This window comes from Aulostomus chinensis, chromosome 22 (genome assembly GCF_037954235.1).
Source record: "Aulostomus chinensis isolate RoL2024-O1b breed Wild chromosome 22, RoL_Achi_v1.0, whole genome shotgun sequence".
Lineage (NCBI taxonomy): Eukaryota > Metazoa > Chordata > Actinopteri > Syngnathiformes > Aulostomidae > Aulostomus > Aulostomus chinensis.
The window spans coordinates 24,300,982-24,313,311 of NC_141341.1; the positions used below are offsets into that span (position 1 = coordinate 24,300,982).

At 41.3% G+C, this 12,330-nt stretch overlaps 1 protein-coding gene across 5 annotated transcripts in view; it reads left to right on the forward strand.

Annotated features, from left to right (window-relative positions):
- arhgef2a (Rho guanine nucleotide exchange factor (GEF) 2a) overlaps positions 1-12,330 on the forward strand; it is a 55,269-nt gene that overhangs the window by 25,545 nt on the left and 17,394 nt on the right. For all 5 annotated transcript variants that reach the window (XM_086192914.1, XM_086192916.1, XM_086192913.1 and 2 more), the window contains exons 12-17: positions 5,856-6,027; positions 6,699-6,775; positions 7,309-7,481; positions 9,407-9,474; positions 10,255-10,443; positions 10,595-10,681. In XM_086192914.1, the coding sequence (XP_086049040.1) occupies positions 5,856-6,027; positions 6,699-6,775; positions 7,309-7,481; positions 9,407-9,474; positions 10,255-10,443; positions 10,595-10,681 (766 nt within the window). The remainder of the gene's footprint in view (positions 1-5,855; positions 6,028-6,698; positions 6,776-7,308; positions 7,482-9,406; positions 9,475-10,254; positions 10,444-10,594; positions 10,682-12,330) is intronic.

Below are 12,330 nucleotides of genomic sequence, written 5' to 3' on the forward strand. Positions count from 1 at the left end.
AGAATAAATGCATGGATGAGTTTTTCCATGTCTTGTTTAGTGAGAAATCCTTTTATTCGTGCAACGTTTTTGAGATGATAATAGGCTGATTTAGTGGTAGTTCTTATGTGGCTCTTAAAATTCAGGTCTGAGTCCATAACAACACCAAGGTTTCTAGCTTGGTCGGTGGTTTGTAGTGTCATTGAGTCAAGTTGGCTGCTGACCTCAAGCCTTGCGTTTTTGGGACCAAACACAATGACTTCTGTCTTTTCTGCACTGAGCTTGAGAAAATTCTGGCCAATCCACTGATTGACCTGTAGGAAACAGTCACTCAGTGAATGCAGTGGACTGTAATTGCATGGTGACACTGTAATATAAAGTTGTGTGTTATCAGCATATGAGTGGTAAGAGATGTTATGGGCCAGTGGGGGCATATAAATGTTGAACAAAAGTGGCCCAAGAATAGAGCCTTGCGGGACCCCACATATCATCTTTGTTCGCTCAGATTCACAGTTCCCAAGCGAGACAAAGAAGTCACGATCATCTAAGTAAGATCTGAGCCAATTTAGCACCGCACCAGAAAGTCCAACCCACCTCTCCTGTCTGTCGAGCAACAGGGTGTGATCGACTGTGTCGAATGTGGCACGAAGGTCAAGTAGTACCAATACTGATATTTTAGATGCATCAGTATTAAGGCGTATGTCATTTAACACCTTAATAAGTGCAGTTTCAGTGCTGTGGTGTGGTCGAAAACCTGACTGGAAAGCATTGAAGAGATTGTTTTGGGTCAAAAAAGAATTAATTTGTTGATAGACAACTCTCTCAATGATCTTTGACAAAAACGCAAGGTGAGATATGGGTCTGTAGTTACTTAGTACTGAAGCATCCAGATTAGGCTTTTTTAAGAGAGGTTTGATTACTGCAGTTTTCAGTGCCCTGGGAAATTGACCTGATTGAAGAGAAGCATTTACTATCCTCAATAAAAGGAATCCATGCATAAATTAAAAAGGTCCACAAATGTATTTCTGATGAACACACAAGTATTTTGATTTGGAAAAAAATCAACAAATAAATGCATTTAAAAGAAGTTGCCATTTTCATCAAAAATTTTACATATGTTTTGACATTCGTATACAAACCATAATGAGCTTCATTCATACTAAGCTATGGGTGGGAGTTTTGAGACTCTCCTGACATGAACTAACCCAAAAATCTGTGTTTTCAAGGGGAAATTAAATGGAGCCTATTAGATTTCTCCTTCCTTCTTTTGTGACAGCCAGTCACCAGAACACACCCCATACAATTTATTTCTCAGCTAATCACATGAATGCGTCGCATCAGGACTTGCCAACCCAAGAATCCAAGATTGCATTTCACTGCACCGGCTGACTGACCAAGTGTACACGTGTGTGTGTGTGTGTGTGTGTGTGTGTGTGTGTGTGTGTGTGTGTGTGTGTGTGTGTGTAAAATCTGTGATTATGGGAGGGAGGGAGTTGGGTTTTGACACCCTTCTTGAGCAAGTTATGACCACAGTTTCTTTTGCTTGTGATGCTCGTTGATCAACAGTGTTGCACGGTTAGTCTGGTGGGGACTCGAAAGTTGAGGCCTCTGCTGTGGTAGGAGGGGTGTAGCTCTCAAGTGACTGAAAGAGGTGGCACCTGTTCTTCACATATGTGGCCTCTCCAGCCTGGATCTGCAAGTTGTTGGACTACGGTGCCCTTCCTAGCACTGTCCCTTACCTGTAACATCTATTTAGCTGTTTGCATCCTCACTGCTTTTTCTGTACAGAGAAGTCATAGAGGTCTAGCTGACCTGTCTGTGTGAATCTTTTTTTCTCTGTCTGGCCTGTGCTAGATGCGATTCTACACCTTGGGGACATACATGGCTTTGGCAAGTGCTAACAGGAGAAAGTGTCTATGACATAGAGTTCTTGGCCTCTTCCGTAAATTACATTGAGATTATAGGAGTTTGAGCATCATTCTCCGGAGATGAGCAGAGGCTGTGTGAAGTGGTTTCCTCAGAATAGTGATGAGGGCCTGAGAATCTGTTTCCACAGTTACAGGTCAGCCATATATGTAGTTTTGAAACTTCTGGTAAGCATAGACGAGGGCAAGAAGTTCATGGTGTGACTCAGTTTGTGCGAGGGCTATTCAGGAAATGCCACCAGTTTTTTCTGTGTCAAACTGCTACCATGCTAAAAAAAAAAAACACACATTGAGGAGACTGATTAGTTTGTCATAATCTACAGTAGGAGTACGTTAAATCATATAGGCTAATTGTCTTTTCTTCCAAAGTATGTCATGTGGTGTGTGTGTGTGTGTGTGTGTGTGTGTGTGTGTGTGTGTGTGCGTACGTACTGTATGTGGGTATTCAAATATTCAAAGAGAAGAAGGATAAACTGTATGTTTATGTGGATAACTGTGTTGGTGTGTGTGTGTATGTGTTTGTGAATATATGTTTATGTGTGTTTGCTTGTACAAACCAAGAACAGCAATCAAATTTCACACTCCACAGAAGCACAAGACAAGGATGTTAACTCTCCCCTTCCCTATGTGCACTTGCCAAAACTATTATCATAGGTATCTGCATAAACACAATAACACATAATCTCCCTATAGGCAGATGATATACTCCATTCCATACAGAATTCAAACAACCCAATCACGTATTTATCAGAATCATCAATACATACTACAACACCTCAGATAATACAATAAACTGGAATAAATCCACAATCCTAGCAATCAACTCAGATAGCTCTTATGCCATATCATAAATCCCCATTACCAACCACAACTGAAAGAATCACTTAGTTTAGTTTAATGTTTTTCTTCAGGTTGTCAGAGTTGTTTTACCTGAAGTTCACTCCACTTTTAAAAACTATATAGGATGACTTAATCCGATGGATGACACTACCACTTTCCATTATAGAATCAATTACTACTACAACAATGATGATACTACCAACATTCAAATACTTACTTACGTACAAAATGGTTTAACACAATGGACACTGGACAGTAATAACATTTTATTGGCCCCAGAATAAAACTAACCACACTATAACAATCAAAATGTCAAGGAGGCCTATAAGCTCTAAATTTAAAATCAGTTTCAATACCTTGTGAAATGGATTTGCAAAACTCATCATAGCCAACCATTGCTGCATATAGAGCAAACTGTATGCCAAGATATGTCAATAAGAGACCTTCTTTTCATTAGTGACATGATCAAACCCCACAACTGTTTTGAAAACATTGCAACTCTGAAAGCTAGGTTGAAAGTCAATAACACACACACACACACACACACACACACACACACACACACACACACACACACACAAAACTCTACAGTCTCACCTACTTGTCAAACACCCTTATGGAACAATCCAGACTTCAGTACAGGTAAAGACCCTCTAACAGGCTCTAAATTCCCTGACATCTGACATCGCCCTCACAGGACAGTCAATGTCCTGGGCAGGTGGGGGCAAGATGTGAGTCCCCAACCAAGCTGACTCATTGGCTGGCTGGTCAGGATGTTGCCAATGGAAGATGGCCACAAGGGTTGGGTCCACAATATGGCGAACAGGAACCCAGGATCTCTTCTCTGGGCCGTAACCCTCCCAGTCCACAAGGTACTGGAGACCTCTATCCCACCAATGAGAGGGAATCAGGCGATGCATCGCATATACTGGACCGCCATAGACGATATGTGGAAGGGGAGGTGTTGATGCTGCAGGGGACTGTTGTGGACTGATTTAATGTTGGAGATATGGAAGGTTGGATGAACTCACATGGAACGTGGGAGCTTCAACCAGACTGCCACTGGGTTGATGACCTTTTGGATCATGGAAGGCCTGATGAACTTAGGTGCCGTCTTTTGGGACTCCACCTGCAGAGTTAAGTTTTGGGTGAAGAGCCACATTTGTTGGCCCGCTTGGTAGGTAGGTGTAAGTGTAAAGCGACGGTTGGTAGTGGCAGTAAAGTGACCCACAGAATGAAGGAGGGTGGAGCAAGCTTGGAGTCATGTTCTGTGGCAGTGGTGGATGAAGGCTTGGACAGATGGGCAGGCAACTTCCTTCTCTTGGTCTGGGAACAGTAGTGGTTGACAGCCATCTGCACACTCAAATGGAGGTGGGCTGGTGGCAGAGCAGACAAGGTTGTGAAGGAGTTGTGAGCATATTCTACCCACAACAGTTGTGACAACCAGGAAGAGGGTTCTGGAAGGCCACGCACCGCAGGTCTGTCTCCAGTTCCTGGTTCATGCACTCAGTCTGTCCTTTGGCCTGGGGATGGAATCCAGAGGACAGACTGGCGGTGGCACCTAGGAGACTGCAGAACTCTCTCCAAAACACTGAAGAAAACTAGGGACCACAGTCTGACACCACATCAACAGGGAGGCCATAAAAGCGGAATACATGGAGCAGGACCAACTGCGTAGTCTCTTTAGCGGGGGGTCTTGGCAGGGGCACAAAGTGGACCATCTTGCTGAAATGATCCACAGTGGTCAGGATAACAGTGAAGCTGTTTGGGGTTTTCAGGAACAGGCCAGGAGATGACAGCAGAGGCCTTGGCTGGGTCCATCTGGATGTTGCCTTGTGCAACAATGTACCCAAGAGAAGACATGGAAGAGACATTGAACTCACACTTCTCTACTTTCACATACAGGGAGTTTTCCAGGAGGCGCTCAAGGATGGACTGAACATGGACGGGTTGCTCTTTGGACCAGGAGAAGATTAGGATTCCATTGAGATAAACAAAAACATATTGGTTGAGCATGTCTCGGAGCACATTATTAATCAATGCCTGGAAGACAGCAGGGGCATTGGTCAGGCTGAACAACATTACGAGATACTCATAATGTCCAGTTGGGGTGTTGAATGCTGTCTTCCATTCATCCCTTTCTCTCATGCTGACGAGGTGGTAGGCATTGCGCAGGTCAAGTTTGGAAAAAAATAGTGGCCTCCTGTAGAAGATTGAAAGTGGAGGAAATGAGTGGCAGTGGGTAACACTTATTTAACGTGATATCATTCAGTCCTCCGAAGTCAATGCAGGGTCTCAAAGTGTTGTCCTTTCAACGAAGTAAAAAAACTGCTTGATGAAGAAGGAACGGTGTGATGAGGGGTGTGACTGAGCAGCATAGCAGGAGAGGGGCAGAGCAAACTGTGACAGTTTGGTATTGAAGAGAGGGAAGATGACATGCAATTGGGAATCAGGCTAATTGGATACTCTAAATTGATCGTAGGTATGACTGTGAGGGTAAATGGTTGTCTGTCTCTATGTGTTGGCCCTGCGATGGACTGGCAACCTGTCCAGGGTGTACCCCGCCTCTCACCCAAAAGCCGCTGGGATAGGCTCCAGCCCCCCTGTGACCCTTAACAGGAATAAGCGGAAGAAAATGGATGGATGGATCAAAAGTTAACATGAATGAATTAACCTTTTATGGCATTAAGCTCATTACAACTTATTGAATTCATCTCACTTCATTTATTTACATATATGTACACATACTGTTGTTCTAATTATTTTCCACTGTGCATGACCTATTATGATTCCCCTTTTATACATTGTTTGATCACTGTTTTTCATTAATGGACTGTCATTGACATCATCAGGTGAGAAGACTCAAGTATTTGGTTCTTTCATTTGTTCTTGTTAACTCTGAGTTTGTCAAAATATCAGTCACGCTGTTGTGAACATAATACTTAGGCCCCTCAAACAGTCTTCCCAATGTAAAGACTGTTTGAGGTACCCAGGTATTATGTTTTGATTAAAGTCACTGTCCTTTGGCCTTGGCCTTCCATGAAGCACATGAAATTTCTATTTGTGAGACTAGTTTTATACTACCTTTGAAAACATCATCCTGCTTGGCAGATGGAGGAACTTGAAAAGATCCAGCGGCTGCAAGAGATTCAGGCCAAGCTGGATCAGCGGGCTGAGGCCAGAATAAGGGATGGTGGACTTTTCAGGCCTGGAGAGTTGCTCCGCCGAAAACTTGTCCACGAAGGTACTCTTTTCTGGAAAAATCCAGGATCTCGACTCAAAGGTACACAACACTTTAAAAAAAACATTGGGTCATGTCTAAGGTCAGCAAGTAATTATATTTTTGGTGTGCTAATGTTTTCTGTTCTGCCTCTGTCTTGGAAATTATTTGTCTGCAAGTAATAAGTTTTCTTTTAATAGAAAAAAATCACCTTTTTTAAATTAAATGTCATGATGCTCTTTGAATATTCCATTAGCAGTTAGTTTACTGGGTTAGGTTTTATATTTGAATATTTTGTAATTTTTTTCTTTGTTGAAATGTCTGATTCAGGATATTAACATTTAAATGTAAATATTAATAATTGTCATCACTGTGTCATATTTGCTTTCTATGTAAATATTGTTTTTGTATTTGTTTTATTTTCTGTATTAAATTTTACAATAACCAAATTCATCAAGACCAGTAAACAAGAAAAGCAAGTTTTGTGTCTTTATTGGAGGACATTTGGGATGTTGTTCCATATGTTTGTCCAGCTTTGCACAGGAATATGAGTTGCAAGGGCAGTACAATGCGAAATGATGTTCAAAATAGAACTCTGCTTTCTCAGGGAACCAGTTACAGGAAGAAGAATTAAAGCACTGTAAAAACCATTTAATGATGGTTTTTTTATGTGTTTTATGTACCAACTTGATGGAAAATTACGTGTGTGTGTGTGTGTGTGTGTGTGTGTGTAGATGTACAGGTCTTACTGATGACAGACATCCTGGTGTTTCTGCAGGAGAAAGACCAGAGGTACATCTTTCCATGTCTGGTAAGAAAATGTTCTCACACACATATAAATGCTATGGTATTAATGAATAGAGTGCCATAGGGATGACCTATATTTGTTGGTCAGTCCAGAAGTTAGAATCTCTACGGGTTCCCTCAATCCATTGGATTTTGGATTATTACCAAAAATAATTTGTACTTCTTTTGTTTTCAGCATGTTTTTTTAATGAAATAACAGTCTTTTTGAGCACTTGTTATTAACCACTGTTTTTAAAACATTTAAACCTTCAAAATTCATGTTTGTGGGATTTACCGATATATATTATGTCATAGAACAATATGTTAACCTGTATGAAACTTGTTTAAACTACAGACCATATTTCTGGCCTTTAACCAAAAACTGGATATTCAGCAATGCCAACTTATCTGGGTTTAAGTCATCCCTGCACCACTCTATTCACCAGTTGGTCATCTGATTCACAGATGCCTGGAAATATGAGCGCTTATGTTGTAATATTTTCGTCTTCTCACTCACTGTACTTCTTTATGCACACACTTTTCTGTTGTGTGATTCAGGATAAACCTCCAGTGCTGTCACTTCAAAACCTGATAGTGAGGGACATAGCAAATCAGGAACGAGGCATGTTCCTCATCAGTGATTCCTCCCCTCCAGAGATGTATGAGGTCCATGCTGCCTCCAAGGAAGACAAGAATGTCTGGATCCGCCAAATTCAGCGCACCGTCAGCAAGTGGGCATATGCATCCACACACAGCAATTACATACATTTTTTCCTTTCATCATTTTCAGATTTGGCACTGAAAGATTAAGAAAGGAATGTATCAAAGATTATTTGGGTTTATGCAAGTTGGGTTAACCTTGAAATATCCTTCCTGTTACCATGTAAAACTGCTGAGTGAGGAAGTTTCATGGGTGAAAAGGCACACTACAGCATGTTCTGTTTCTCAGTTTAGTATATTGTACTGATTGTATGTGACAATATCAGGCAATTTACTCAGTACTGACCGTTCAGAAGTTCCTTTTTTTGCAAATTTTAGTACACCATCTTATATATTCAAAAGCATTTATTTACTTATGAAAGAACTAATAACTGAATACTTAACTTATATACATTGAAGAAAGTGTATTTGTATATCTATAAGTGTGTGTGCATGATAGATGCTCAACAGGATGAATGTCATTGTTTGTTAGCATGAACAGTATGTGCCAGCATGAACTAAATCTTAGAAAGTGAGAAGGACCAAGCTGCAGAAATGACCTCTGCTTCCACAGTTAAGACAGGAAGTCCTCTGTGGCAGAGGTTTGTCTTCTTTGTGCTTTTATTTTCATGAGCAAAGTCTATATTTTGTGAGACTGTCCTCCCCTAGAACATGACCTTCATGATGATTTGTTCAAGCAGCTCATGCTGACATTTTGACTTTATGCAACCTCTAGTGATCTAAGTAATGACGGTCAGCATGTCATTTTACACTAAAAAGTAGCTGAAAGATGGTACTAGACAAAAAGAAGAAGGCCAAAGAAGACTTGGGAGTCAGCATCGTCTGACCTAGCAGTCAGTTTCATCTTTGGCCTTCTATTCAGTTCATTATGTCTGTGTGCATGAATTTCCAATATTTTCACCTTCGTTCCTTACACTTTGTTGATGAACCTACAATGTCTCTGGATGGCTCAATAATGATTTCTGGCATCCCAGAACGACCAACCTCTGCAGGACTGTTCCTTGTAAACTTTGTCCCCTCATGGCTGAAGATGGCTGTTTTGTGTGTGTGTGTGTGTGTGTGGGGGGGGGGGGGTTGCTGGAGGATGCTACTGGTGGAGTGGTAAAACTGCAGATCCTGAAAGCAGGATTTTGTAAGGGCCATGATAGTGTCTGAGATATGGAAGAAGTTCATTACAGCCCACAGGTATTCATGGGACACTGACCCAAAGGCACTGGTGAGAGCCAAAGAAATATCATGAAGGTCCCTTTCCTTCACATTTGCCAATTGCATCTGGTGCCAATTCATACTTGGAGTTAAGAATAGGCTTAATTTTGGCTGTTGCAGCTGACATAATCCCAACCAAAAGGAGTCTTAACAAAGACCAACTTTACAGTTAAGACCAAGACCACAAATATCAATCTAAGTATATACTTCGTTTGCAAAACCCTGAATCTAGTAGTAGAACTAGAGTAACTTCCCTAACTCTGAAGGGAAATTACATGAAAGTCATAAAAACAATTAATGTGTGTATGTTTTGATAAAAACTGTATAACTGTGTTGTTTTCTGTGTAACCAACTACCACTTTATGTGAGTTACATTGTTTGTTGGCAATTACCAAAGAAGATTAATTTTTGTACCTGGTAGCAGAACACAGGCTGAAGCATTGTAACACTGTGGTCATATCATTGCAGTGTATCAGCAACTGTATCTCTTAGGCAGGATGGATGAGGATGGCTTGGGGGGCTACCTGGCATTGCAGACGTGGTAAATCTAAACATGTGGGTTAAATGGGAACACCTAGTGGTGGGGCCTCTCAGTAGTGTCTTAAACACTGTTGCATACTAATCAGTAAGTCTGAACAGACCAATGATTAATGATTGCAAATGCAGGACATCAGTGTCCAACATATCACTTATAAGACAATTTTTGTGTTCTATCCTTTTGTGTCTTCAGGTGCCCATCAAGAGAGGAGTTCCCCCTCATAGAGACTGAATATAAGGCCCATCTGAGAAGACTTAAAGGTCAGAAGATAAAACCTTCATGACAACTTCAAACAACAGTTATTTTTTTATGTTCAATCGTGCGTGTGGGAACGGATGAATAGTCTTACCAAAACTTTATTGACAGATGACCTATTGACAGGCACAGATGAAGCAAAACATGAAAATTTTACAGGGCCTTTCCTCTCTCTATCCTTCTATTCTCCACCCTTAATTTTTTAATCCATAGACTTTCTTTAAATACTGTATAGTTATTCTTTTTATGCATCATGTAATTAAGTACATTTATGTCATATTTTATCTCAATTAAGTTATGTAATATTGTAGATGTGCATAACCTGTTGAAGTCTGTGAGGAAATGTTATTTTTTAAGTATATCATTTTATATGCACCTACAACATAAAAATAGTCCCAAGGGGCTTATTTGAGGTTTCTTACCCAAAATATAATAAACACAATACAGAAAATTCAATACTGCAAAAAAAAAGTAAAATAACAATCTAAAACCAGTTAACAATCATAAGATATCAAGGTGACACAAGGAAATTATTATAACTGCAGATAGACATCGGTGGACAAAATCATTTAGTGAGAAATGGGTGAAATTATATGTGAAGGTGTTATATGTGTGTGTAATTATACATAAAGTAAAATTTAAAAATCATTCCTTTTAGAGCTGTGTTAAATGTACTTCAGTGTTTTTTGTCCGTTGTGGAGTATGCAGGTGTTGATTTGATGTGATTGTTTGAATGGTAAGTTTTGTATACGTGATTGTTTCTGCTTCTTATCCAACGCCCACAGCTGACCTTCAGCAGAAGGACCGCGAAATGCTTGAGCTCTTGCAGGAGAGAGTAACTCTATTCTGTGAGCTGGCACAAGTGACGACTTTTCAGGAGGACCTGCAGCCTCCCATCACTCGTTACTTGTTCAGAGCAGACACTCCCCAAGCTCCCCGTGCAGAGAAACTACTACTGGATGCCACAGCTGAAGGTAACATAACAAGTTTCACATCAAAATTGACATTTGTTTGTTTGCAAGGGAAGGTCAAAGTAGTACAACACATAGTAGTTAAAAACAGGAGGACTAAATATATGTGAATATATTTAGTGTTGTTAAAAAGCTGTAGTGTGTGTTTTCACAGTGGACAGACTGAGTGAGCTGCTACTGGGCTGCAGTGTTGACATTCCTCTTTTGTGCCACCACAACCATCTAGAAGCAGAAGAAACCAGTGAGTGACATGTCTCATACAGAAACACTGGATAAGATGTTATGACAGTGAGGCTCATTGTTGTCCAGTCGTGCTTTACTTGTAAATCAGGAGGTCCTAGAGAACAGATAGAGTACGCTTCTGTTCCTCTGGGTCAGAGAGAAGTATTGAGCAAATCACAGAAATCAGTACTTAGAGCACATCAGCGATGCCTAGATACTATCTGTTCAAGTACCACTTTAAAACCACATTGAACTGCTTTATGTGACAAAAAAGATATCATTGCAACAAAAAAAAATCATTTGATAATCACATAATGACTAAATATCATTTTTTTTTCTCTCTCTCCGATTGGCTGTCCCTTCACTTGTCCTGTCATTTCCCTTCTTTCTGTGGCTAGCCACAATGGGTTGCATCTCATCATCGGCAGTCACTCATGGTCGAGTATGACTGTCCCCCTTGGTCCTTGTGGGTCTTCAGGTGGGCGTAAATGCCAATTCTGCACCCAATTATTCTGGGGCAGTGTATGTAGTGAGAATGTTGTGGTGGTGGATTTGGGTTGGGCCTGCTTGGTGGATGCTCTCTCCTTTCTGAGTCTGCACTTGTGTTTTGCAGCATGGCAGAGGTCATCATTATATTGTGCAGCACCCTCACGGACAAGGTTTGTCCAGGCGACTCTGTCTTTTGCCTTGTGTTCCCAGGTCTTTAGGTCTATGTGGCACTTCTTCAGGTTTATTTTAATGTTATCCTGATACCTTTTTTACCACTTTCCTTTAACAAGCTGTAAGTAGAGAACCTTTTCAGGGAGGCGAGAGTCTGGCATATGGATAACAAGGCCAGTCCATCGGAGCTGGTTTTGGGCGATGGTGGCAGTGATGGTCAGAACGTCAGCCTCCTCCAGGACACTGGTATTGATGCGTCGATCTTCCCAACTTATCCTCAGGATTTTACGGAGGCATCTATGGTGGTAAGTGTCAAGCACCTTTAGGTGCCTGCTGTATGTGGTCCAGGCTTCTGACCCATACAGAAGGGTGGGGAGCACCACTGCTTTATAGACCAGGATTTTTGTTTTGGCTTGGAGGTCACTGTTCTCGAAGACTCGCTTCCTTAGCCTTGAGAAAGCCCCACTGGCACAGCTGAGGTGATGGTATATTTCATCATCAATGATAGCTTTTGATGATAGGAGGCTACCAAGGTATGGGAAGTGGTCCACATTTTCCAGTCTGATATTGTTGATGGAGATGTTTGGGGGTATGACAGGCGTACTGCTGTTTGGTGGTGGTTGGTGTAGGATTTGAGTCTTCTTTATGTTGTCGGCTAGACCAAGCTGTTTGTATGCTTTTGTAAAGGCAGATAGGATACACTGCAGGTCCTCTTCTGAGAGGGCTACAAGGGCATTATCGTCCGCATACTGCAGCTCCATGATTGACGTGATGGTGGTTTTGACTTTGGTCCTGAAACGATGTTGAGGAGTTGGCCGTCAGTCCTATAACATGATGTTGACTACTTGGGGCAGATGCTTGCTTGTGAGATGGAGGATAGCAGTGATAACAATGGAAAATATGGTTGGAGTGATGACACATCCCTTTTTGACTCCTGTGTCAACCTGGAAGGGTTCAGTTTCATCTCCACTGCCGCTGAGTACTGTAGCTGACATATTGTCATGCAGC